The sequence below is a fragment of the Balaenoptera physalus genome, assembly GCF_965194825.1.
Source record: "Balaenoptera physalus genome assembly, chromosome: 12".
Taxonomy (NCBI): Eukaryota; Metazoa; Chordata; class Mammalia; order Artiodactyla; family Balaenopteridae; genus Balaenoptera; species Balaenoptera physalus.
In genome coordinates, this window is record NC_138897.1 from 70,192,367 (window position 1) to 70,218,806 (window position 26,440).

General features: G+C 58.7%; 3 protein-coding genes across 4 annotated transcripts; 2 read left to right on the forward strand and 1 right to left on the reverse strand.

The window, feature by feature from the left end:
• Positions 1–50: 50 nt before the first annotated feature.
• SLC7A4 (solute carrier family 7 member 4) lies at positions 51–3,643 on the forward strand. Of its 2 annotated transcripts, none has more exons than XM_082417229.1 (4): positions 51–131; positions 680–1,701; positions 2,114–2,754; positions 3,010–3,643. In XM_082417229.1, the coding sequence occupies exons 2-4, from the start codon at positions 720–722 to the stop codon at positions 3,316–3,318; spliced, it is 1,932 nt and encodes a 643-aa protein (XP_082273355.1). In that variant the 5' UTR covers positions 51–131; positions 680–719; the 3' UTR covers positions 3,319–3,643. The 2 variants fall into 2 exon arrangements, with proteins under 2 accessions (XP_082273355.1, XP_082273354.1); XM_082417228.1 differs by having other exon boundaries at positions 52–1,701; positions 3,010–3,118; positions 3,222–3,643.
• A 683-nt stretch (positions 3,644–4,326) lies between these two features.
• P2RX6 (purinergic receptor P2X 6) lies at positions 4,327–15,016 on the reverse strand. Its single transcript, XM_082417238.1, is given in 13 exon segments — positions 4,327–5,839; positions 5,842–5,893; positions 5,982–6,059; positions 6,228–6,293; positions 6,363–6,456; positions 7,794–7,903; positions 7,992–8,133; positions 8,211–8,291; positions 8,388–8,481; positions 8,672–8,747; positions 11,629–11,700; positions 13,400–13,550; positions 14,217–15,016. Coding segments are annotated over 13 exon segments (1,578 nt in total). The 5' UTR covers positions 14,654–15,016; the 3' UTR covers positions 4,327–5,714.
• An 85-nt stretch (positions 15,017–15,101) lies between these two features.
• On the forward strand, positions 15,102–26,399 carry LRRC74B (leucine rich repeat containing 74B). The gene is given in 10 exon segments (XM_082417251.1): positions 15,102–15,379; positions 15,970–16,112; positions 16,523–16,661; positions 17,484–17,690; positions 20,935–21,044; positions 22,040–22,155; positions 23,195–23,267; positions 24,818–24,835; positions 24,839–24,913; positions 25,631–26,399. Coding segments are annotated over 10 exon segments (1,158 nt in total). The 5' UTR covers positions 15,102–15,240; the 3' UTR covers positions 25,769–26,399.
• The last annotated feature ends 41 nt before the right edge of the window (positions 26,400–26,440 follow it).

Sequence of the window (26,440 nt, forward strand, 5' to 3'; positions counted from 1 at the left end):
CTGTGCGCAGACCTCACCCGCAGGCGGGGCAGGCTCAGCGCGCAGAGCGGCAGCGGCGGCAGTGGCGACAGTAGGTGGGTCGCAGAGTCCTGCGGAAACAGATTCAGGCCCAGGAGGAGGCGAAGGTTCAGGTACCTGGGGACAGGGTGAGGCGAAACTGGCTCCAGGGGCGGCGGCGGCATGTTGGGGCCGGCAGTGCAGCGCCAAGCCCGGGGATCCGGCGCCACACCCAGGGCGCCCCGGCTCGCGTCAGGTGCGCTGTTCCTCCAGTCCGGCGGGGCGGGGAAGGGGGGAACCGCAATGTCTGGGGCCAGATGGCCGCCTGGGCTACGCCCAGGGCTGCAGCTCTGCTGCTGTTCCGAGTCCTGGAGGCCTGGCCCAGCTCCCGGAAAGCCTCGGGTTTCCACCTCGTTCTGGGATCCCAGATCACAGAGGCTTGGCTCCCAGCCATGCTCCCTGGGGCTGCCCCCTCCTCACCCTCAGGGTCCACCCCCACCCCCACCAACAGGCCCAGATTCGGCTCCACCTGGAGCCCCTGAGGCAGAGAGGGCCTCCCACCCACCCCTGTCCCAGCCCTGCCCTCCAGCAAGCCAGTGTTAAGCACGCTCCCTACCCCTGGGTGGGATCAGAGGGAGGACGGAAGGCTGGGCAGCCTGTCACTCCCCTCTGGCCCTGGTAGGTGCCAGCAGCCGGCTTGGTGCTCCTCTCAGCTGCCTGCAATGGCTTCAGGACTGCCCAGCACTGCCGGCCTGGCGCGCTTCTGCCAGAAGCTGAAACGGCTGAAGCCGCTGGAGGAGGCCACCATGGAGACATCGCTGCAGCGCTGCCTGTCTGCACTGGACCTAACCCTGCTGGGAGTGGGGGCCATGGTGGGCTCAGGCCTCTATGTGCTCACCGGCACCGTGGCCAAGGAAATAACCGGCCCGGCCGTGATCGTGTCCTTCACTGTGGCCGCCGTGGCCTCCCTGCTGGCGGCCCTGTGTTACGCAGAGTTTGGGGCACGCGTGCCCCGCACAGGCTCTGCCTACCTGTTCACCTACGTGTCCATGGGCGAGCTGTGGGCCTTCCTCATCGGCTGGAACCTGGTGCTCGAGTACGTCATAGCTGGTGCTGCTGTGGCCCGCGCCTGGAGCGGCTACCTGGACGCCATGTTCGACCACCACATCCGCAACTTCACCGAGGCCCATGTGGGCATCTGGCAGGTGCCCCTCCTGGCCAGATATCCTGACTTCCTGGCTGCCGGCATCCTACTTTTGGCCTCCACCTTCGTCTCCTGCGGAGCCCGTGTCTCCTCCTGGCTCAACCACACCTTATCTGCCATCAGCATGGTCGTCATCCTCTTCATCATCATCCTGGGGTTCGTCCTCGCCCGCTCACACAACTGGGGCAAGGAGGAGGGCGGCTTTGCGCCCTTCGGCTTCTCCGGTATCATGTCCGGCACCGCGACCTGCTTCTACGCCTTCGTGGGCTTTGACGTCATTGCCGCCTCTAGTGAGGAGGCCCGGAACCCGAAGCGAGCTGTGCCCCTGGCCATTGCCATCTCGCTTGGCCTCGCGGCCAGCGCCTACATCCTGGTCTCCACTGTGCTCACCCTCATGGTGCCCTGGCACAGCCTGGACCCTAATTCAGCGCTCGCTGATGCCTTCTACCAGCGGGGCTACAGCTGGGCTGGCTACCTCGTGGCGACTGGCTCCATCTGCGGTAAGTGGGGTCCTGCCCTGGCCTCCTGGGGAACACATCTCCAGCTGGGCCTCAGTTTTACCAGTTGTATAATGGACGTGGGAAAGGGCTAATTATTAGACTCCACCCAGGCTTGTTAGCAGAGACCTACTCACCCTGCTCCCCATTGTACATGGTATGTCGGTCTGGGAGTTTGCTTCTGTGTCCTTTCTTGGACAGAGGTACTCAGCCTTCACCAGATTCCCCAATGGCCTGTGACCTAAACTGAGGTGTCCCACTCCTGGGTTGGGGGAGTGACAATCCTGCACCCCACAGGCACTCAGGCTCACTCTGAGAACCCAGACAGACTCATGCGCATGCTCCCGAGGTGCCCCAGCCATGGCCCCTGGGGTGCCTATGTGCCGTACTGACCAGCCCCCGCCCTCTGCTGCAGCCATGACCACTGTCCTGCTCAACGGTCTCTTCTGCCTTCCCCGCATCATCTACGCCATGGCCGCCGATGGGCTCTTCTTCCAGGCATTTGCCTACGTGCACCCCCGGACACAGGTGCCTCTGGTAGGCATCCTGGTGTTCGGGGTTCTCACGGCTTTGGTGGCGCTGCTGCTGGACCTCGAGGCATTGGTCCAGTTCCTGTCCATCGGCACACTGCTGGCCTACAGCTTCGTGGCCATCAGCATTATCGTGCTGCGATTCCAGAAGGCCCCTCTGTCCAGTTCCCCAAGCCCAGCCAGCCCCCGCCCTGCGGCCAAGGAGTACAACTCCTTCTCAGACCACATAGAGCTGGTGGGCACCGAGCAGGTTCCAGCCCCCGAGCCTGGGCAGCTGCGGCCAGCCCTGAGGCCCTACTTGGGCTTCCTGGATAGGTGCAGCCCTGGAGTGGCCGTGGCTTCAGCGATCTGCGTCCTGGTGGCCTCAGCCATCACCCTGGGCTGCGTGCTGATCTTCGGGGACTCAGCCCTGCACCTCCCTCGCTGGGGCTACATCCTGCTGCTTCTGCTCTGCGGCATCATGTTTCTGCTCAGTCTCCTTGTCCTGGGGGCCCACCAGCAGCAACGCCAGCAGGACACCTTCCAGGTACCTCCCTCCACTCCCAACACCCACTTGCTGTCAGCCCACCAGCTCCCTTCTCCCCCACATCCTCCGCTGCAGCGAGATGACCACGGCTCACAGGCTGGGGAGGCAGCATGCACATCCACCTGTGTCCGCGAGCGGGCCCTGGTCTCCAGAATCTCCAGAGGCAGAGAAAGGCTCTGAGGCCTCTAGAGCAGTTGGGCCCTGGGCCAGCAGCCTCCCCTGCAGCCCAGCCCAGCCCTACCTTTGCCCCTTCAGATCCCCATGGTGCCCCTGATTCCAGCCCTGAGCATTCTCCTCAACATCTGCCTCATGCTGAAGCTGAGCTACCTGACCTGGGTGCGCTTCTCCATCTGGCTGCTGATCGGTGAGTGGGGAGCCAGGCTGGTGTCCTGGGCCGGCTGCAGAAGGAGGGTGAGGAGGGCGAGCAGGGCTGGGACCTGCCGTTCATGCTCGCACCACCCCTGCAGGACTCTTGGTATATTTCGGCTACGGCATCTGGCACAGCAAGGAGAACCAGCGGGAGCTGCCGGGGGTGACCATCACACGCTATGTTGTTTTCCCTAGCGGCAGCCTGGAGGAGACAGTGCAGGTCGTGCAGCCCCCCAGCCAGGCGCCAGCCCAGGAGCCCAGCAGTCCATGAGAGCTGCCTGCCCTCCATCCAAGGCAGCTCCGGTTTGCGGGCCTGCCCATGCTAGGGGGTCCTTTGGACTGTAGTTCAGGGGCCGAGCTTCGAGTCTTTGGAGCCGGTGTGGCCAGCGCTGGTGTGGTGGACTCTTTGCGCAGTGCCTTCCAGTTTATGACCAACTCCAGGAACCTGGGCAGGCGGGGTAGGACGGGTGGGGAAGAAGCCCCAGCCTCAGGGATCCATGATAATAACTGCTTAGCCAGCCATGTGGCCTGTGTTGTGTCCATTGTTCTTTGTGGCACTGAGTCCTCACCTGTCCCCAGGAACCATGCGATTGTCCCCAGTGCAAAGCAAAGGTGCAGAAGTTCTGCAAGGGGGAGATGCCAGCCCTGGGACAGCCCTGAGTCGAGGACACTCAGGCCAGTGCCCTCTGCCCTGCTCAGAAGGCGCTATACATACACCCATATGCACCAGGTACAGAGGGGCAGTGTCAGGTTCCCCTCCTCTGGAGGATGGGTACAGACAGAAGTGCCCGGGCCCCAAGGAGGCCACCTAGAAAGGGCAGCAGAGTTCGGGGTCCCCGTGGTTTCTCCAGAGCATGGCATGTGCCTGAGGCCTGCCTGGGGAGGCAGAGGCACACCCACACAGGCACACACACAGCTTCAAGCACATATCCACATGCCTGCGCGGCTACGCTGGGGTGCGCACTGTGTGCAGACTGAGGCAGCAGCTGTTTCCAAGCTCACACCCTGGTGCTGCTCTCCAGCTGCCCCAGGGGATGGGTGCGCAAGAGCCTGAACCTGCCCCAAGTGCCTTCCAGCCCCCCTGGTCCTTGGGGTGGGGTCCCCAGGCCCACCCTGCACTGCCCACTGGTCTCCCAGGTGGTGCTGCGCCCACCACAGGCACCACTAGCTCCTGTCTCTGCCTGTAAGAAGCACGCAGGAAGCTGCTGTCGACAGGCTTTACTCCCGGACCCTGAAGCCATACATCAGCTTTCTTTGGGCCCCGTACATGGGACCCCGCCCCGGTAAAGACCTCAGGGCCATGTTCTCTCACCCTGACCTTTGTGGCCTGCCTCCCCAGGGACACTGCTCTGGGGATTGAGAGGCAGCAGGGACCCCAAGGCTTTGCTGAGGCTCCAGATGCCAGATGGTTCCAGATGCTAGCCCAGCCTGAACCCCAACCCTGCCCTCCCCAGCTGGCCCATGTCACTGCCCCGGCAAGCGGCCAGCATGCCTGGTCACCGGGCCTCGTGAGAAAGCAGCCCCTCGCCTCCCAGGTGGGCACTCCCAAACCCCTGCCGCTGCCCTGGAGCCAAGACAGGGTCAGACCCCTGCAGCCAGTACCTCCCTCCCAGCTGTAGGCTCCCTGCCGCATGGGGAGTTCTCCAGCGGGCAGGACTCAGACCCTGTGAGGATGTCACAGCCAGATCCAGGCCAGCCTGCCGGGGCCTCTGGAATTTGTTTGGGGCATTCCTTCTGGCCACTGGGCTCCACTCGAAGCGAAGGACAGGGCCTCATTCGAGCAGTTGCCTCGGGCTGGTTCTTAGGTGTGTGACCTTGGGTAGTAGTGAATTCCAGATATACATTCTCCCCACCCCCACAAGTTCCAGGAGGTTGGGCTGGGTGTCACCAAGGAGCACACAGAGGGTCCCAAAGGACCCAGTGACCACCAGCTCAGCTTCTCCATCCTCTTCTCCCAATCCCAGCCCTCCACAGTCTGAGGGCCACCACCGGGAAGGGCTGGTGCATGCGCCATTGCCGGGTCCTAGTGCGTTGGGTCATCTGCCTGCCCCAGTATGAATTCCATGGATGACTCCCCAAACTGGGTGGGGACGAGCCCCAGGCACCCAGCACCAGAGCAGCAGAGACAGCCCTCTTGTCAGACCTCTTTCTACCCTGCTCTAGACTATGGCAGCACAGACCCTGGAACAGCGCTGAGAGGGTGGGGGCTCTACCTACAATGGGGGTGCTGCCGGGGGAGAGGGCTGGAGTCTGCACAGCCAGTGGAGGGTCTGTGCTGACCACTGGTGAGTGGCCGCTGCTGGAAGCCCTGGTGACAGAGCTGGGAGAGAGTTCTCCAGACACAGCTGGAGCCCTTGTGACCAGCGCCCTGGGACATGTTCCACTGCAGGTCTCTGTGCAATAGCGGCTTTTGCTGCTCCCTGGGCAGCACCCTGCCGAGGCCAGAGTCAGGGTAGGGACAGTGTGCCTGGGAGTTTAAGGATGGAATTCTCCCACTCCCTGCCCTGGTCCTGCTGGGGCTCCATCCATGAGGTTCCCAAGGCGAGGCCCCTCCCTTCCCAGCCCCGACCCCCGACAGCAGGGAACAGGCCTCAGGAATGGGCCAGCAAGCGGGGGCCAGGGCCAAAGCTTTGGTGTCCAGCTCCTGGTAGCAGCCCTGGCCGTTGGTACAGGCGCTGGGCCCCCTCTAAGGAGCCTGGGCAGCCAGGTGCAGGGGTGCAGATGCCAGTTTTGTCTGCTCAGGGCTGGCAGTCACCTTTGGAGCTTTTGCCTGCAGATGAGGACAGCAGGTCAGGGCTCAGGCCGACGTTCCCCAGAAGTGTAGCAGAGCCCAGGGGCCAGGCAGGCCGGCAGCTTACCTCCTCATACTTGGTCCTCCAGTAGAAATGAGCTTCTCCATCCACGTACAACAGCAGCAGGTCACAGAGGAAGGTGATCTGGGAGAGACAGGACTGACCTGTGTCCCGGCCCCCAACCCGCCCTCCCGCCACCTCCCCAGACCTCCCCGCAACTAGACCTAACATCACGGGGCTCGGCTGTGCCATTGGATGGGCCTGGGCCCATGTTCACCGAAGCCAGAGGGAGCCCACTTTAGCCAGACTCACCACGCCCAGCCAAGCTGCTCCTGTGCCCAGAGTGATGAATGTGGGGATGAGCCCGAACTTCCCTGCCTGAGAGACCTGGGTGAGCCTCTAAGCCGTGCCTGTCACCCCCCCACCCACCCTCCCCTGCCCACCTACCTGCCCAGTGACGAGGATGTCAAAACGGATCCCGTAGAGCTTTAGCAGACTCCGGGCCTCCACACCCGAGGCCTCCCACCAGTGAGTGGCCGTCCTGGGGGCAGGAGAGAGTCTGGTGGCCTGTTCTGCCTGCTTCCTGGCCAGGCTGGCCCTCCCAGGCCTCCATCTTACTCACCCACTGACTCCACAAACCCCCAGCCCTAACCTGAGTCCTGGGTTGTTTGCTGAGGATACAGGGAAAGAGCAAGCAGGACCCGCCTCTCAGGAGCTCCCTGCCTGCTGAAGGGATGGGGCAGAGAGGTCTCTAAATAGACACCTGCAGTTGGGGCGGGGGGAGCTGGGGGACAGGCCCAGGGCTGTGAGGGTCCAGAGGGGGGAGCTCACTCTCCCCTGAGAACCAGGGAAGGCTTTCTGCAGTGGGGGACACGCAGGTTGGTTTTCCAGGGATCAGGAAGGAGTTCTAGACAAAGCAGCACCAGCGAGAGCACAGAGCTAAGGGGAGCACAGCATGTGTGGGGGCCAGCTCCACATAGCTGCAGAGGGCAGGGGAGGTCAGTGAAACCAGTCCAGGCAAGGTCCGCTCGTGTGTGTGCGCGTGTGTGTGCATGCAAGTGACGAGGGGACATGAGGTGGCAGAAAGATAGGATCCCACTGGGCAGCAGCAGGGGAAGGTCTGCTTGGGAGACTCAAAGGCATGAGAATAAATGCAATGCAAGTTCCTTGAGTACACCCTGGATTGGAAAATAAAAAGATTTCGGACTATTATTGGCACAATTGGGGAAATTTAAATATTAGATTTCATTCTGCCAATGTTAAATTTCTTGAATGTGACAACAGGACAGCGGTCACTTGGGAAAGGTCCTTATTCTCAGGACACCCTGGGGAGGGGTGAGTGTCTGCCGGACATCTGCTTGTTACTTTCAAACGGTTTGGTTAGAAATCTATCTAAATATATCCAGCTCAGTCTAGAGAGGAGAGAGAAAGCAAACGTGTCAAAATGGTAAAAACAAAACAAAACAAAAAACCCTGGTGAACCCAGATGACAGCTATATGGGTGTTCACGGTACTAATCTTTGAACTTTTCTATAGATTTTTGTAAATTTTTTGATAAAACCTTAAGGGAAAAGTAAAAAAGAAAGCCCCCTGTGCAGTGGAGGGAGGTGCTGGAGGCAGGATGGGGGAGGAGGGGCTGGGGGAGGGGTCCCAGCAGCAGCAGGGGGTGCGGGGTGGAGGGGGTAGGGCTCAGGAGGGAGGCTGGATGGAACCTGTGTTGGGGGTCGTGGAGCTGAGACCGCCTCCTGCTTCCCTTGGGCCCCCCTCCCACACACAGCGGGCATCCAGAGTTCTGGGAGGGGTGGTCTGCCCTGGCCGCCACAGGAGGACAGGCAGACGAGAACCTGGCTCAGAGCAGGTGGGCAGTGGGGGCCGCACCTGAAGTTGTAGGTCCACTCCTGCAGCTGGAAAGAGTAGTGGGGCCAGCAGTCAGAGCCCCTGGAGTCCAGGTCGCAGTTCCAGTGGACATGGACGCCCATGGCACCGCCCTGCACACAGCACAGCACTGCTCCACCGGCTTGGGGCCCAGGGCCCTCTCCCAGCCCTCCCAGAACCCTGCCCCCTCCACAGACCCACCAGCAGCGCCAGGTCCTCAAAGACCCCTCCAGCTGCGGCCACGAGGTCCCCGATACGGAACACAGGGCAGGAGGGGCTGGAGCGCGGGTCGTAGCGGCAGCGCTTGAAATATGTTGGGTTCTGGGTGTCCAAGGCATTGGACCTGAGAGGGGCGGGCAGGGGTCAGGCCAGGCAGGGGACACGGAGGGTCTTCGGCCAGCCAGGACCCCCCCACCTTACTTGGAGAAGTTAAACTTGCTGAAGGTGACGGTGTTTTTGATGAACAGCGTGAAGTTCTCGGCCTGGACCAGCAGGGGCTTTCTGCGGGGCGGGGGGGGGGGGCGGGGGGGTGGGGGGGAGGTGAGTGGCAGGCTCTGTGGTCCTGGGGCAGGGGTGGAGGATGGAGGGGAGACTTACATGGGCACAGCACCACTCTCCACTGGGCACCAGCCCCGGATCTCACAGGTCCTGTGGGTCCCGTTGAACACTACGCACTGGCCCGTTTTTATGCCTTGAAAATGCAAGACAAACTCCAGGCCCTCAAATCTCCATGGGGCCTGGGGATGGGTGGGGAGGGGGCCGTTGACAGAGAGATGCAGAGGCACCATGTGCACTGGTGAGCCACCCAGGGTCCCACCAGGCCCCCAGAGCCCCCACTCCAGTGGAAGCACTGCAAGGTGGGGGTTGGGGGGACCGGTTACCGTGGCTGTGGGTCCCTGTCTCCCCTTCAGGACAGTCCTGGTCGGCCCAGCAGCTAGCCAGCGGGATGGAGGGGTGCTAGGGGTGAGAGAGCAGACTTGCCAAGGGATGCCTCCTCCGTGACCTGCCCTGCAGTCCACAGGGACACGCCCCTCCCTGCCTTAGCCCCTCAGGGATCCCTGAGTTTGGGGGCACAAGAGAAAGCTGGAGGGTGCAAATGAAAGGGGAGGCGAACAGCCCCGGCTGGGTAGGGGTGCGATTGCTGTATTCCAAGGCCGAGCAAGACTCCTGCCCTGCTACTTCTGCAGGGGGCAGAAGTGGTTCATCCAGGGGGACTTCCCTGGTGGCGCGGTGGATAACACTCTGCGCTCCCAATGCAGGGGGCCCAGGTTCAATCCCTGGTCAGGGAACTAGATCCCACATGCCGCAACTAAGAGTTGGAATGTCTCAACTAAGGAGCTGGCGAGCCGCAACTAAGGAGACTGCCTGCCGCAACTAAGACCCCACACAACCAAATAAATAAATAAATATTAAAAAAAAAAAGAAGTGGTTCATCCAGGCCCAGCTCCTCTGGTCCAATTCAGAGGACAGAACAGGGAAGATGGCAGGACGGTGGGGAAGGTGAGTTCATGCCCAGGCGGAGGCGCTGGGGGCCGACCAAGGGGGCGGCCCTGGTGGGAGGGGCCTGGGAAGTACACAGGCTCCTCTCTTTCCTGCTGGTTCTTCTGTAAAACAGGGACATAGGTGCCTGCACACAGCGACAGAGGTCTGGGGATCAGCCAAGAGGGGAAGGTGGTGAGCTTTCCGGGGGTCCAAGGCCCCAAAAGGAAGGCACAGCCTCACGGACGCAGTTCTGTAGTTCTGTCCCGGCTGAGGCTTGACGCTGCTGCCCAGGGCACCCAGTTCAGGGGCAGCAGGGGGGACACAGCATCCGGTGGTAAGAAGGGCTCAGGGGCTCTGAGCAAATGTGATTAGAGGGCAGAGGACAGTGTGGAGCCACCTGCTCTGCCTTGCTGTCCCTACCTGCGTCCTGAATCTGCCCCTCTTCTCCACCCTGGCTGGGCCACCATCTCCTTTGTCCAGACCCCATGGTGACCAACATGGGTCCCCATCTCAGACTCATCCTCCTCCATCCAGCAGCCCGAATCGTCCCTCCCAAGGCACAGAAGATGAAGCACCCCTCCCCTGAGCCCCTCTGCGCCCCCCCATGCTCCTGTGATCAAGCTCAGCTCCACAGTAGGGCTCTTGGGGCCCTGATATCTTGGGCTCCACCCTTCCCACTCCAGTCCAAATAGAGGCTCCAACCCTACTGAGCAGCAGGTGACCCCAGAGGTGCCTCACCCCATACAGCAGGGGCCTTTGCCCACGCAGCCCCCTCTGCCTGGACAGCCTCAAGATCCTGACTGAGCCTCTGAGTCCAGTAGGAAACCCTTCCTGAGGCCCTGGGCTGGCAGAGGAGGCGCCTCCCTGGGGCTCCCAGCTGCAGCCTCTGCCCCTGTCACAGGACCTGGCATTGTGGCTGGGCCGTCTGTGCAGAAGCTCCTTGGCGTATGCGGGCTGGACTTCTGCAGCCCCGGGGGAGGCTCAGCAGGTTTCTGAAGCTCTAACACTACAGGAAGCACAGTGGGTGTGCTGGGAGGGACCAGACGACCAGGACCCTCAGAGGAGCTGCTCTCAGGAAGCCGGGTGGTCAGATCTGGTGGTCAGTTTCATGGGACAAGCCAGAAGCCGGGACACAGGGCAAAGAGGAATCCCATGGATTCCAGAAAATGCAGAACCATGGCCCCAGAAAAATTTCAGGACAGTCCACACACTGAACAATAAATAGGCGTCGTCTGAGCATTTGGAAAGGGAAGGACGTCGTGCGTTTGCCCAGTGCACACACATCACCTCCTCTGAGGATGGGGCCGACCAGGGACATGTGACATCCCCAGCAACTGTGGTGGGACCAACAACCAGGACTTAGGGGCAGGGACCACACAGTTACTCTCCAGCCCAGCAAGCGATTAACTTTTAGCCTCGATTAAAGAAAGATGTCACCATGGAGGTAGGCTTCCAAGGCTATGTCCTGGTTCCTGACTGTTCAAACAAAATCCACAGCTAGGAAACTGTACACTTAAAAATGGTTAAGATGGTAAATTCTATGTTACATGTATGTTATCACAATTTTAAAAATTGGAAAAAAATCCACAGCTGGAGAGAAGAGTCAGTGGGCTCTGTGACAGAGGCTGGATCCCTGGGACATCCCTAGGCAAGGGGAAAAGGTGAGATTTCAGGGGGAGGATCTGCATTTCTGGATAAGAAATGTATCTGAAGATGGCAGGAGACGGGCTTGACCACAGTTGTAGTGAAAAGTACCCAGAGACCATAAGGGACACTGAGCACAGCATAAGCAGGAGTGTGTTGTTTGTGCACAAAAATGGAAGCTGCCCCAGCACACGTTAATAGAGGCTGTGCGTAGAAAAGGGCTTGCCTGGTTTGTTTTTTTGGGGGGGGCGCTGCACTGGGTCTTCGTTGCTGCGTGCTGGCTTTCTCTAGTTGTGTTGCGCGGGGGCTACTCTTCTTTGTGGGGCGCGGGCTTCTCATTGTGGTGGCTTCTCTTGTTGCAGAGCATGGACTCTAGGCAAGTGGGCTTCAGCAGTTGTGGTGCGTGGGCTCAGTAGTTGTGGCGCAGGGACTTAGTTGCTCCACAGCATGTGGGACCAAGGATCGAACCCGTGTCCCCTGCATTGGCAGGTGGATACTTAACCACTGCACCACCAGGAAAGTCCCCCAGCTTGCCTCTTGCTATTATAAGAGCCCACCTGAGCACTGTGCCCCGTTCTGGGTGTTACCCTGACAACCTCCAGAGTGCCCAGAGGTGGGATCAGGATGGGGAGGGGCCTGGACACCTCACGGGGGACAGCAGCAAGAGATTCTGGAACTAGGGACCCGCTGGGAAGCCCTCAGGCAGCCTTACCTCTGGGCATCTGCCCTGAACTTGTTCTGGCGTCACAAGGAAATTGGTCACCAAGAAGAACACGTTTTCTCCCTAGAAGACAAGTGTCAGGGTTGGTCTCTGCTCCCTGCTCCCATCGGGAGATGCCAGAAGCCGGCAGCTTGGCTTGTGCGGAAGGGGCCCTGGCCCCATCGGGTCATCAGCCCTGAGCCCCAGGAAAACGCTCTCCAGTGAGGCAAGGGAGGCAGAGATGGGAGGTTGGCTGGGCTGCTGGCCATTTCTGAGCCCATGTCTGCCTCTCACGTTCACTTAGTTGCTCAACCAGAATTTTCCAAGAGCCTCCTGCTTCCAGGCACTGAAGATCCAGGCTAGTGGGGAGGTGTGCCCCTCACTGCAGGCATGGCCAGGGGCCAGGGGAGCTGGACGTAAGCTCTGTCTGGACAAAAGATGACTGGCACCTGTGTGCTGCACACGAGAGCTCAGCGGGTGTGGGGGATGCATGCCCAGGAAGGGGAGACGAGGGCTGGGCAGAGGCAGAGGCAGTGGGCGTGGTGGTGGTCAGGATCTAGAGGGGCTTGGTGGCCACCATCATGAAAGGAAGCTTCCTAAGGGTCAAAGGTAAGGGCTGGCAGGCTCAGCCTGGCTGCCGCATGGGGACCCACCAGAAGACCTCAGCCATCCAGGGATGGCATGAGCAGTCGTGAAAGCTGTTAAGAAATGGAATGAACAGGAGGGAGGGACAGTAAGGCATCCAGCAGGTCCAGCCTCGGCACTGGTGGATGTCATTGGATGACAAAAGGCCACACTGGGAGAGGGAGATGATTTCTCTTTGGATGTGGCGGGTGTGCACCCAGGAGGCAGCTGTGCTCAGGGCAGGTGGTCACCGGAGTTAGAATTTGGGCATCAGCAGGACAGAGGAGGAAACTGAGGTTGTGGACAATCGGGTGGAAGGATAAGTTGCCGGAAATGCAGCATGGGAGGGGCAGAGGAGGAGCACTCGACAGCAGTGTTCCAGGTCAGAGAGGAGGCGTCCAGGAAGCTCCAGGTCCTGGCACCCTGCACCCCTCCCACCCCACCCTCAAGCTCAAACCTTGAGCTCCTGGACACTCCTCTCCTTTCCAGATGCAGACTTTTAATTTATTTTTTTCTGTTCCATTATGGTTTATTACAGGATACTGAATATAGTTCCCTGTGCTATACAGTAGGACCTTGTTGTTTATCCATCCTGTATGTAATAGTTTGCATCTGCTAATTCCAAACTCCCAATCCATCCCTCCCCCACTACCTTCTCCCTTGGCAACCACAAGTCTGTTCTCTATGTCTGTGAGTCTGTTTCTGTTTCATAGATAAGTTCATCTGTGTCATACTTTAGATTCCATACATAAGTGGTATCATATGGTATTTGTCTGTCTCTGCCTGACTTACTTCACTTAGTATGATCCTCTTTAGGTCCATCCATGTACCTGCAAATGGCATTATTTCATTCTTTTTTATGGCTGAGAAATATCCCATTGTATACATGTACCACATCTTCTTTATCTATTCCAGATGCAGACTTTGTAAATGCATCCCTCTGGCCTGGCTTCCCGACACATCGCCTCCTCCACACGGAAACCTCTTACACATCCCTGAAAGCCTTGTCCAGACACCACTCCTCTGTAAGGCCCTTCCCGAGCGTGGCCCTGTGACAGCATCAGCACCCCCTCTGGCATCACATGCCTCTCTTGCACACACTTGGTGCAGGGGTGGTATCAGAGGTGCCAGTACCTGGCAGCAGCACCAAGTCACCCACCTGTGGCGGCTTCACAAAGTCAGCCACATCCCACAGCCGGTTCCCCAGCTCCTTGATCTGGGTTACAGAAACCCCTTTGAGTTTGGTGATGACAGAAATCTGGGGGTCCAGGTCCTGCTCCTGGTAGCCTTTTTTGGCGAGGAGGGCCCACCTGAGGAGGCAACAGGCGGTATGGTATGTCCCCGGCACACGGCAGATCTGGGACCACCTGCTCAGTCTCTCGCCCCATACCCTCCAGGCTCCCAGGCCAGCATTCGGGGGCCCCACCTCCTCCCCACCTCATTTCCCACACCAAACACCCTGCACAGGCCAGAGGCTCCGGCCATGCATAGGAGAGCCAGTACCCTCACCAGGCACCCATGGTCTTGGAGATGCCCACCACCACCTCCTTCATCAGCCAATCTCCTCCCCCTGCCCCGCCTAGATCCAGCTTCCTCTTTAAAGACTACCCCGACCCAGCTTAAACTGGTGGTCTCTACTGGGGGCCTTAGTGCTTCAGCTCTCACAAGTGTCAGGGACTACCTCCTGCCGGCCAGGGGCCTCCTGCGCAGGGATGGGGGCCCATCCTGCTCTGTGCCCAAGCCCAACATGGGGCTGGGAACAAGGCACAGGAAAGGATGCAGGTGGGCACCCAAGCACACAACCTGCTCTTACACCCCACTGGCCTCTAGACAGATGGAGAGCCTTCCTTCTGCCCACCTCCTGCCCTGCTCCATGACCACCAGCCCAGCCCCTGAAGAGTCAGACCCTCACCCCTCAGCCCAGCAGGACCAGCCGTGATCCCTCCGGCTAGCACGCCCAGGAGCCGTTCTCTTACCCCACCACGTAGACCATGACCCCCAGCTGCAGCAACCTCTGCAAGGCGCCCACCCGCCAGTTCCGGGTCTTCACGTACTTTTCCGTTTTGTAATCCAGAAGCCCCCAGCCCACCACGGCCCCTGGGGAGCCCATGCTCCCAGATCCTGTCGGCGGCTGTGGCGCGTGAGTCAGCACAGCAACCGCAGCCACAGCTGAACGGGAGGTAAAGCAGGCGCCAAGCCGGGCCAGGCCAGCAGCTATTAAAGGGACACTCTGGACAGGATTCAGCCTCCACCTCCCAGGCCCAACCCCCAGTTGCCCTGGGCCTCCCATCCGCTTCAGACTCCCTCTGCTGGGCCCCGGGCACGCAGAGAGGAGCAGTCTCTGTCCACTGTCCTCTGGCCTCACCTCCTTGGGGTGATGACAGGTGGGGTAGGTATTGTGAGAGGGCGGCATGGGCCAGCAGGAGCCCAGAGGAGGACAAGGAAAGCTTCAGGAAGAAGCAACCTCTGAACTGACACTTGCTGATCTTAAGTTCAACAAGCAGCATTGGGGAGGAATGTTCTCGGTGGAGGGAGCAACATATGCGACACTAGAGCGTGTGAGAGCTGGGACCCACAGAATGGGAGCGTGACCCTGGCTCCAGAGAGGAGGTGGCCAGGCCCTGCAAGGTCCCCCAGACTCCTCTGCGACGCCCCCGAGGAGCTGCCCCACCCCCAGGCTCTGGAGTGGAAAGGGGGCGATGCTGGAGCCGCCTAGGGCGACGGGAAGACAAGCCCGCCACGCGCCAATCGGTCCTGGCTGCGAGCGGGTCAAAGTCAGCCCGGGCCCGCAGCGTTGTCCGCAGCAACCAACAACTCGGGGTCGCCTGGGCAACTGCCGCCAGGGAGGCTCTCTATTGGCTGTAGCGGACGCCTGTTCGCCAGGCGTCGCACCCGATAGGTCGATGCACCGGAGAGTCCGCCCACATCCCCTGGCCTCGCTCCCGACGCAGCCCTCGCAGTTTCGGCCTCGGTGTCCGCGAGTGCAGAGTGGAAGTAACCATGAGGGGTCCCTGCGAGGGGCCTGGAGAGAAGGAAGAGCTGGAGGAAGGGGCGGCGGCGGCCGCTGGGCGTCCTGCAGGGGTCCCGGAGGCCCAGAAGGGTTCGGACGCGGATTCGAACTCCGACCAGGAGAAAGAAAGTGCCTACGGGCCGGGGGGCAGGCTGGGGCCAAGTAGGCAGGGGATGCCGTCCGGCAGGAGCGCGTCCCTCCGTGGACACCTTCGGGGCAGCCGGCGGCCGCTCCAGCCCTGTGCCATCTCCGTAATGCTCCTGGAGGCATCAGGAGTTCCACGATTAGAACAGGCTTCCAGAATGATGTTAAATGCAAAAATCCTGCCAAACACTGTAAGAAGGGCTGTCCCACCCTGACATGGGATCAGGGCTGGGTTTTCCCAACCCTCAGGAGAAATTAAAGTAATGGATGTATAGAACTTAGAATTGCTTCAGCTTCCTTCCCCATAAAATGTTCATAAAGCGTATGTGGTCTGCAATCCAGCGGAAGAGACAGCATGCACTTTGGTGTCAGACAGGCAGGGTAGGGCCAGGCTCAGCTGCTACAAGCTGCATGACTTTGGGGAAAGGATTTGCATTCTCTGAGCCTCAATGTCCTTGTCTGTATGTGGGGGCAACAGTCCCTACTAGCAGGAGGAAATGCCTCTGGAAGGAAAACAAGGCTGCATAGTGATGGAGGCAGGGGAGGGGTCCACATCCATCCCTGTCTCCTATCAGGCACCCATAAGCTTGGAGAACTGGGCAAGGACACCCTCTACCTGAGGTCTTGCTGGGCCCACAGCGTCGTGCCTGCTTCCTGCTTTCTGCGCCAAGGGAGCACCCCAGAGCTCAACCTGCAGCACCATGGTCTGGGGCCCCAGGTACCCCTGGAGGGATCCTGGGGCCAGGCTTGGAGGGCAAGGACCTGGGAGCAGCAGCCATGGGAGTGGTCCCTTCCTGAGCCCATCCACATACTACCCGGCCTTGCTCTGTACCAGGCATGTCCCATCCCCCACAGTGGGTGACAGGTGGGATCGGGGCTATGACAAAGTTCAGTACAAGGGCTGGGGAGCCTGCAAGGGGCCCCTAACTTGCTGGAGAGTCAGCGAAGCTCCTGGGTGGAGCCTATAAGGAGAAGCAGGTGTCCCTGGGCCTGTGGGAAGGGGAGGTCCTTCCAGCTGGAGGGCACTGAGTGGGCTGAGCCCTGCAAACAGAGCCTGGGTACTGGCTAGCTATCTGGGGCCCTGAGCTCTGGGAAGGGCCAGGCCCCTCAGGCCCCTCTCTGCCCCAGGGGGCCCGGGCTCTGGCTTCTGTGTTGACCTCCAATCCCTACATCAAGCGGCTGGAACTTCGGGACAGTGGGCTCTGTGGGGCCGGCGCAGAGGCCCTGGCAGGTGCTCTGAGCAAAAGCAGTATCTGTGGTAGGTGCTGTGCCTGGGACAGCGGGGCAGGCTACCCCCACACCGGGACTTGTCACCCCCCCGACCTGCTGGTGTTGCTGGGGGTGGGGCCTCATCACAGGGTGGGGAGGGTGGGGTGGAGCTAGACCCTCTGTGGTGCACCCAGTGCTGGACCCCTCCTCTACCCTCTTCTGCTAGCCAGCACCCCTGCATATGTTGTCCTCCCAGTGCCTGAATGCAGGTGGGAGAGTGCGGCACAGAGGGTCAGGGGCCGGGCAGTGTGGGGGGCGGAGTGCTGGAGTTTGTCAGGGCTGGATACAAATGCCACCTCTGCGGCAGGGTGACCCTGGGCAAGGAGCCAACCTTGCTGAGCCTCAGTTTCCAATCTGTGAAGTGGGCCCAACAATGCCACTTAGACCTTGGGTATGTGGGGAACATATGCTCAGCGGAGCGTCTGCTCACATATGAGCTCCATGCACAGCCACCTGGGCTGTCACTGCCAGTCCCCGGAAATGTGGCAGTGGGGGCTTCTGTGGGTGGGCTGTGTTATGCCAGGCACGAATCATCAGCGGGGTGGCTGCATCTACATCGCAGACGTCCTCCACAGCCCCACAAAGCAGGTGGTTTTAGCCCCTTGACAAAACTCGTGGAGACATGGAGTGGGGGCTGAGGTCTGGGAAGCTGCCTGGGGCCGGAGGGGACCCAGCTGATGGGTGGCAGACTCACCATCCACCCCTGGACAGTCTGACTGCAAGGCCCCTCCTGCTGTGTCAGGCCTGGAAGGTGTGCGGGAGGGAGGAGGGTGATGCCTGGCTTTGGATCCCACCACTAAGGAGTGGTGCCGGCCCCCAAATGTGGACCTGTCGGAGAACCAGCTGGGAGCAGTGGGAGCCCGGGCTGTCTGTGCCACCCTGGCGGTGAACCCGGCTGTGCAGAAGGCACAGCTGGCAGAGAATGGCCTGGAGGAGCAGGTGGCCCAGTACCTTGCTGAACTCCTGCTGGCCCACACAGGCCTGAAACCCCTGGACCTGAGCTATAACCAGCTGAATGACCAAGCAGGTAACATCCGGCCACTGGCCAGGGCGACCATGGTGGCACTCAGGTCCATCTTCCTGGGGCAGGGTGGGTGGAGGCAGGCAGGACCACGCTGAGCATCCATGCTGTGGATCCTGCTCCGCCCCCCATCCCCGTACAGAACTCTCGGCCCATTCCCCGAATGTCTTACTGCCCACCACTGCATATGCTGGGTGCTGACAGCCACTAGGGATCCAGCCATGAAGTATACTAAGTCCCTGCCCTCAAGGAACACACATTAACAAGATAACTGTCCATAATTATTGTGTTACAAAAGAAACAAACAGGGCTTGATTCTAGAGACGAATGTGGAGCCCCTCCCCGCTTTAGAGAGGTGACCACTGGGGAGGACTCTGTGAGGAGGAGATGTTTAAGCTGAAATGTGCAATGGGGGAGGAATCAGACATGGCAAGACCAGAGGGAGAGCATTTCAAGCAGAGGAACTATTTCCCAGGCACACAGACACCAGTGTGACTGGGCTACCGAGCCAGGAGAGAGGGTCCAGCTGTGGGATGGAGAGACAGCAGGGCCGCAGAACTACACATCATGGCAAAAGGCATGAGGATTTCATTCCGAGTGCTGTGGAAGACATCAGTGGGATTCCTTGATCTTACCACTTTCTCTCATGCCCCAGGGCCTTTGCATGGGCTGGCCGCTTTGCCAGGAACATACAGTTCTACCTGCCTGTCCTCAACCACCCCAATCGATTTTAAGAATCACCTGGGGTCTTCCCTGGTGGCGCAGTGGTTGAGAATCTGCCTGCCAATGCAGGGGACATGGGTTCGAGCCCTGGCCTGGGAAGATCCCACATGCCGCGGAGCAACTAGGCCCGTGAGCCACAACTACTGAGCCTGTGCGTCTGGAGCTTGTGCTCCGCAACAAGAGAGCCTACGACAGTGAGAGGCCCACGCACCGCGATGAAGAGTGGCCCCCGCTCGCCGCAACTGGAGAAAGCCCTCGCACAGAAACGAAGACCCAACACAGCCAAAAATAAATAAATAAATAAATAAATAATAAAAATAAAGGAATTCCTTTAAAAAAAAAAAAGAATCACCTGGGACCCTGGGTTAGGAATACAGATTCCGTGGCCCTGGGCCTCCTGAACCTCTGTATCCTCTTGGGGGAGATGCGGGTGCATCTGCATTTTAACAGGTGCCCCAGGAGATTTGTCTGATCCAGAAAGTTCGGGGATCACTGTTCTGACTGCTTAGTGTGAGTGGGGGTGGCGCCAGCCTTGGCTTGGGCGAATCAGCCCTAGAGTTTAACCGCCAGAGAGACAGTCTGCCTTCTAAGAAAACTGTTGTGAAATCAGTGAAATTAAAAGAGAAACTCTCCCTGGTGGTAAGAATCTGCCTGCCAATGCAGGGGACACGGGTTCGAGCCCTGGTCCAGGAAGATCCCACATGCCGTGGAGCAACAAAGCTCGTGCGCCACAACTACTGAGCCTGCGCTCTAGAGCCTGTGAGCCACAACTACTGAGCCCATGTGCCACAACTACTGAAGCCCACGTGCCTAGAGCCCGTGCTCTGCAACAAGAGAAGCCACCGCAATGAGAAGCCTGCGCACTGCAAGGAAGAGTAGTCCCCACTCACCACAACTACAGAAAGCCTGTGCGCAGCAACGAAGACTCAACACAGCCACAAAAAAAAAAAAAAAAAAAAGTAACTATAAAAACATTAGTTCAAAAAAAAAAAAAAAAGAGAAGCTCATTTAAAACTTTCAACAAACTAAGGGTAGGCGTCCCTCTGGGCCTGCACGGTCAGAGCGTTAGCACAGGAGAGGCAGTGAGGATGGAGGGGCTGGAAGGCAAGGCCCCACGAAGGCTGCATGGCAGGGATGGGCTGTTTCCCCAAGTGGGGATCTGTGGGTGGGACAGACTCCCTTAGGGGTCTCAGTCTCCCCACCTGACCCAAGGCAAGGGTGGCACCTACCTCATGGCTTGGCTGCAGGGATCATGAAGAACAAGCATTGGAACTACAGGAGGCTGATTCATGGGTATAGAACTTTCTCACCCTCCAGCTGTTCAGCAAAGTGGCGGACCACCGCCCTCCTCTCCCAGCCCTGGAGTGTCTGAGGAAGAGCAACGTGCATGTCTGAGAACCAGTGGGTGTCAGACCCAGGGCTGGATGCGGGGTGTGAGGCCCCTTCTCTGGGAGGTTCCTTAGGAGGCAGCCCAGGGAGTCCTCACTGTCCTGCAGGGAGCTCTCCTAGGTGCTAACACTTCTGTGGAACTGGCAGCTGAGCCCTCTGCTCTGGGCATTTCTTCAAACCAGCCTGTGCTGGGTGCCAGCACCATGGACAGGGGTCAGATTCAGATCCCCTGAGGGGCTCCCAAGTGTGTGGGAGAGATGGGCCAGGCAGAGAGGTCTAACAGCCAGAGCCTGGAAGGATGGAAGCACAGTGGACGTGGGGTCCACAGTGGCCTGGCCCAGCCTGGCGGAACAGGCAAGGCTTCCTGGGTGAGGATGAGGAGCTCTTATCCAGGTGAAGAAAGGGATCAGCAGGTCCACACGGGGGGCAGCTAGAGGCTGAGAACTGGGAGCAGGTCAGACCAGCTGAGTGTTGACAGAGTGGAAAGCGGGGCGGGTGGGTAGGGCTTCTGACCATTTTATGTGTGAAATATCTCTCAGCTTTCTTACCCACCCAGCCCTGCCCTTTCCTTTTCTACACCATTGCCTCCTCCCTGCCACAGCTGTGCTGGCCCTGTCACCTCTTGCGTAGACCATGGCACAAGCCATCCAACTGGTCCCCCAACCTCTTGTCTCCGACCCCTCCCACCCACCTTCTCTCTTCTTAACGTATCTCTCGAGTGCCCGTCACTCCCACCTCCTTCCACTGGCTTGCCTGGCTGGCCCAGCGCCAGGCCTGTGTGCATTTCCACAAGCACATCCGCTCCTCCCCGGGTCCACTCTCCACGGTGCCTGCCCACGTGCACGGTGCGTCCCTCAATCTTCAAGGTTCTCTCTGCTTTCTTGATCCCCTAGGCAGGGTTGGCCCCCACTCTGTCCCCACACCTCCCTGTTGTGGTCTGTAATAGCTAACATCCCATTAATTTATATTTATAGCTTCTCCAATAAATGTGAATTCCTTGAGGGCAGGGCAGACCCACGTGGGGTTCAACGCCCTGACGCTGGTGTGCAGCAGAGACCCCAGCCCACAGCGGGCATCGGTATCACTTTTTGAAGGAATGAACAGAGTGAATAAAAAGTCTGTCTTCCTGTTTCTGAAGGGGAGATGCTTGGACCAGCCCTGGCAGAAAACACAGGACTCACTGAGCTTAACATAAGCTGGAATCACCTGCGAGGCCCAGGAACTGTAGCCTTCGCCAGGGGACTGGAGGTATGAGGCCTCACCCAGTAAGCCCCTCCAGCCTGTCCTTTGGGGGCAGGTCTCCCAGGGGCCAGCCCCCCATCTTTCGCAGTTCTTCAGAAATGAGCCTTGGATCTTTTCAGCACAGCTCAAAGAATGTTTTTTCAGGTGATTTTCATTTTCCTGGCTCTACTTAATGACGACAACATGTGGTCTCCCTGTGCCCACTCTCATGTCACTAAGTGAGGGGTCCACAGCTGAATGTCGCACACCTTCTGAGACATCACAGACACGCAGCCTGTGGGGACACTGTGCAGTCCAGTGACACATGCTCACCGCTGGGCAGATGCAGATGCTTCCCTGAGAAGACAGCCTTGCGCCCTGGGATCCCAGCACACACTCTCAAACACCCTGCCTGCTCCCTTGGGTCTTGGGGTTCGTAGGTCTTGGGAGTGGGTAGCACAGGTGCCTGTGATGCTCCTGGTGGCAGCTGCCTCTGTGGGATCCTCCTCAGGGAACGGCAGCTGCTGCCTTGCCCTCTGACAGGGCTGACCTGGGGTCCTGCCCCACAAGGTGACAGATCAGGCTCTGTGTCCCCAGGGCACCCACGAGCTCCCACCCTCCTCCCCATCACATTTCCCTGGGTATGTTTCATCCAATAGCCCTTCACTGGAGTGCCCTCTGGGCCCTGGGCTGCGCTGTGCCTCGGGGGCCCTGCCCTTGAGAGGTCCCCACTCGGGGGGGGGGGGGAGCTTCATCATTGTGTCTCTGAGGCCTGCTGCCCGAGGAAGATGGCCCAGTCCTGAGGCTCATTCGCATCCACACCCACCCTCTGTGCTTGCTTCTGGTCTTTCCACTCTGCCAGTCACCATCGTCCAAGCCCCAGGGCTCTCTTCTGGAACCTCTGTGGTCTTCTGCTCTCTGTCCACGCTCTTTGCTCCTCGGACCTCCTGGGCTCGGAGGCTGGGGACTGGCTTCCTCCACCTTCACATGTGGTCCCATGGGGTTGCTGCTTTGCGTCCCAGGCAAATATCTTCCTGAAGGTCTTGGACATCTCGTATAGTGGCTGTGGGGATCCTGGAGCCTCCGCACTGGGGGAGGGGCTCAAGACCAACAACATGTTGGAGGAGGTCTACATGAGGTGAGAGCATGGGGTGCCCCGCCCCTGCCTCCAGGCCCACGGCCACCCAGGGACTGGAGCTCATCTTGCTGCTGTTCACCACTTCGTGACCAAACCTGCCACACGCACTCATGGTGCGGCTGCAGCCACAGCCCAGCTCTGTCCTTCTCACTCAAGTTCCTCCTTTGTAAGTTGGGACTTGTAATGCCTACTGCGAGACTGGGGGCTGGGAAGTGCAAACGTGTAAGGCATCTTCAGCAGAGCCTGGTGCGGGGGTGCGTGGGGTGTGTGCTCCACACGAGTTTTCCTCCGTTTCAGGAGGAGTGGTCTGCTCTGCTCAGCACACGGCTGCTGAGGGGGCCTGCCATGGGTGGGCTGCTCCTCCAGGCCCTGACAGGGTCCCAGGCCTCCTGGGGAAACCAGAGCAGGAGCCACAGCCCAGAGGGAAGGGAAGAGGCAGAGGCCAGACAGGTCATGGGCTACTGCGGCTGAGCCTCACACCGGGGCTGCCGGAATGAGCTGGGCCTGCCTGCCACTGGCAGGGACATGTGCTCCATCCTGCCCACTTTTCCTCCTTAGGGAAGGAGCCATGGCCAGAGGAGAGATGCTGAAATTCAAGGCCAAGCTGGGGTCTAAGTTAGAGGGACATGGGGCTGACTGTGGAGACAGTGTGGCCGAGAAAAGTGCTGAGGCCTGGAGTTTGTGCCCATCAGCAGCAGGAAGAGGTGGGGCGGGAGCTGGGTGGCTGTCATGGGGATAGGTACGGGGTGCCAGCTGGGGCAGGATGCCTGGGAGCACCTGCTGAGTGCTGAGGGCCAGGGAGCAGCAGCTGGTGCAGGAGGTGGAGGGAATAACACTCTAGGTGTGTTTGCTGGGCAATCTCCCTGAACACTGGAGCCTCTGATGAAGCTTTTACACACTGACCTGCCCAGGGCCCCCAGCGTGTGCGTGAAGCTGGACCTGGGGGCTGCACCAGCAGCTCCAGCCAAGACCCTGGGGGCAACCTGGCTCTGCACAGTTGTTTGCAAGGCAGTACCATGCATATGCCTTTCTGTTGCAGCAACAACCGTATCTCTGCAGTGGGAGCCCTGAGCCTGGGCCTGCAGGTCAACCAGACACTGAGGATTCCTGTTGTGAGTGCTAGCCTGATGGGGGCGGCCCCGGCACAGACCTGCCTGTGCCTGTCCACACAGACCCCTCCCCCACTACATCTCCTCACCCCAGTGGCAGTGGGTACATGGGTCCCAGAGCCCAGGTGGGGTAGGGGGCCCCCTGACTTCCTCCTGCGACCACTTCTTCCGCTTGTCATTCACTCACCCATCTCTGGCCTGACCCAAGAACTCCTTCAGACTCCTCCCCCTCCATCCTTCCCTCCCAGCTGCCCCTCCCTCTCCCCCTCCCAACTGGAGTTGTGCTCTGCTGAAGATGGCCAGGGCCACCTGGCTTCCCCTCACCTTCCCCTGCTCTTCCCCTGGCCTTGCTGGAACCCAGGGGCCGCCCAGGTGTTCTGTCTCCAGTGGGGAGGGTGTGGCTGATCACTGAGAGCAGAGAACAGAGAAGGGAGGGAGGAGCAGGCCCACAAAGACCACTGTACCAGCAGCTCTGGGGGCATCCAGCCCTGCGTGGCCCTCAGCTGGCACAGGAGCCCCCAGCAGCACCCCCTTCCCCAGCCTGAGGCTCACTCCTCTCCTAGCCCTGGCTGAAACCCAGACCTCTCTCTAAGCTCTGGGTCCCCATTTCCAGCCACCTGCTGGACCAATCCCCAGATGGGAATAGGCACATTGGATTCTGGGAGTCGAACCTGAACGTGTCGTCCCCCTGAAGGGCTGCCTCTAGGTGGGGGCTCCTTCCCACTGAGTCAGAAGCTGGGGCCCCAGCACAGACCTGCCCGGGGCCCAGTGCTGAACCCTCCCTTTCCACATCTTCCCTCCATCTCACCTCCTGCAGAACAGTGTGGGGAGGAGGGGGGAACGGGGCTGCCTGCTCCTCCTTCTCACCTCCTCCTGTTCACCGTCTTGGCCCTTCCTTTCCACCTGCTTCCAGGTGATCTTTCTACACCAGAAACATGCCCCTGCTTTAAATCTGTTGGGCACTCCCCTCTGGACAAATCCAAGCTTAGCGTGTCATTCACAGCATGTGGGCTCTGGGCTCTGCCAGCAGACCCCCCACCCCCCGCCTTGAGGCACATCATTCTCACCCCAACCTGCTTGCAATTCTCCTACCACACAGTGCAATTGCTCAGCCCTGCTTTGATCCTGCGGCTCTTCTTACTGAAATGCCCAGCTCCACCCACCTCACCTGTAATGCTCAGCTCAGGGGTTTTATCCCCTGCCCACCCTTTACCTCCCAGGGAGGGTTGGTGCAGCCGGTTTCATGGCACTCTTCACATTATACTTTTATGTTTCCTTTCCTCTCCTCCCTGCACCGGTGAGTTCTTTAAGGGCGGGGTGTGTCTTGTGTGTCTATGTCTTTGGCTCCCAGCACAGAGTGGGCGAAGAGTGGGGGCTCAGTGTCCACTCCCTTCCTTTCTTCCCCGACTCCAGCCTCACCAAGGGCATCATGTCTGAGGGAGGTGCCTTCTGAGCTGAGGGAGTGGGGCCGCCCAGAGCCACATCAACAAAGCTGAGGGATCCCTCCCTCCTCCCTGGGCTCATCGTCTCTCACCTGTGTGTGTGTTTCTCAGGTGTCCAGGAATCCCATGTGAAGTGAAGGCTGCTTTGGTGTTCTCAGGTCTGTCTGGGCTAATCCACTGTCTGCCCTAGAGCTGCTGGATTTTTCTGTAAGAACTTCTCATAAACCTCATCTCTGATCCTCCCAACAGCCCTAGGAGGTATAATTTTCCCCATTTTAGAGGAAAAAAAGTGGGGATTAGAGAAAGAGTGCCCAGCGCAGATACACAGCATGGCCACATCCAAGTTCAACCTGGGTCATGACGCCACTCAGACTCGCCTCCCAGCCCTGTGTGGGGTATCACGGTGGTCTCACCTCAGACCCCTGCCTGGGTTCTTCATTGGCCGAGAGAGAATAGGTGGCTTAGGGGGCACAATGCTCACTGCTCACCAATGTTTGGATTTGCAGGTTCAGCTCTTGCAAGGCGGCCCCTCTCCCTGTCCAGTACTGGCTGCAGGTGGATCCTAGTGCTGGAAGATTCACTTGGGGAACTGCACAGGAGATGAGAACGCCTTTTCACTCAATTTTGCCTTTTTAATATAGAAAAAATGTCACTCTTTTCTAAGGTGGTTAAACATTAAGGAGAGAATCCCCAAATAAAAATTATGAAAAGAGTCTAGTCACAAATCACTGCTTATCCTACTTCTTTTCTTTTCAACCCAGGCCTGAGTCAAAGCCTTTCCAGAGATGTGTTTACAGTTTCAATCCTTCAGGCTTGGGACAACTAATGCCCTAATAAGCTTCTTTGATACCTTCGGTACATAAGTAAAACAGTCAAGTTCTTAGAAAGTGATAACGTACAGACTTGTAATGGGTTTCTCCTCAGGATATCCATGTGAACAGAGAGTTTGATGACCTCACCAGCTCAGTGAAGGTCATTCTTCCAGGGCTTTGCATAAAGACGGCTGCCCGCAGAGTGGAGTACAAAAAAGAATTCCTGCCCGTCTTCAGACTGTCTGAATGACTGTGTTGTGTAGTTTCCTCATCTCTCCCATCGGCCACTTCAACTTTGAGATGCCTTTCAACACATGAGTCTGCACCGAGTCCCCATGTCAACTGGGTGGTAAGTCCTACGGAGCCGGCCTTCATAGTGACTCAGACACTGGTACTAATCGGGGCCTTCCTTTGCTCTCACTCATTCGTGTAACACTAACTTGTATTATATTTTGCACACTGAGCTGGGCATGGGGTCAAAGATGCCCAAACAAGACCCTGCCCTGGAGACCTTTGGACACAATTAAAATATAAGGTGGTCTGCAACTGGCATTCTCAAAGTCAACTTGGGAGAAGGCAAATGGACACAGCTTTTTTGGAAAGCAATTCATCATCATGCACCAAGAGCCTTAAAACTGCCTGTCCTGCGATCCAAAGTTCTGACTAATCTGCTCCACAGAAATCACCAGAGATACATGGAAAACCGGATGCCCAAAGATGCACATGAAAATGCTGTTTATAATATGAAAATTGGAAATGATCTAAATGCCCAATAACAGGGGATTGGTTAACTACAATTTGGAATTCTGTAAACATTAAAAGTCAAGGGTTCGAAGAACATTTAACAATTTGTGAAAATGCACATGATTGATGTTAAGTGAGAAAATCAGGATAAAAAAATCACATGGTTTGTCTGGCAGCT

Coding starts and splice junctions, on each gene's coding strand:
- SLC7A4 (XM_082417229.1), top strand. CDS start 720: ATGGCTTCAGGACTGCCCAGCACTGCCGGCCTGGCGCGCTTCTGCCAG. Junction 1,702..2,113: donor GGCGACTGGCTCCATCTGCG/GTAAGTGGGGTC, acceptor CCTCTGCTGCAG/CCATGACCACTGTCCTGCTC. Junction 2,755..3,009: donor GCCAGCAGGACACCTTCCAG/GTACCTCCCTCC, acceptor TTGCCCCTTCAG/ATCCCCATGGTGCCCCTGAT.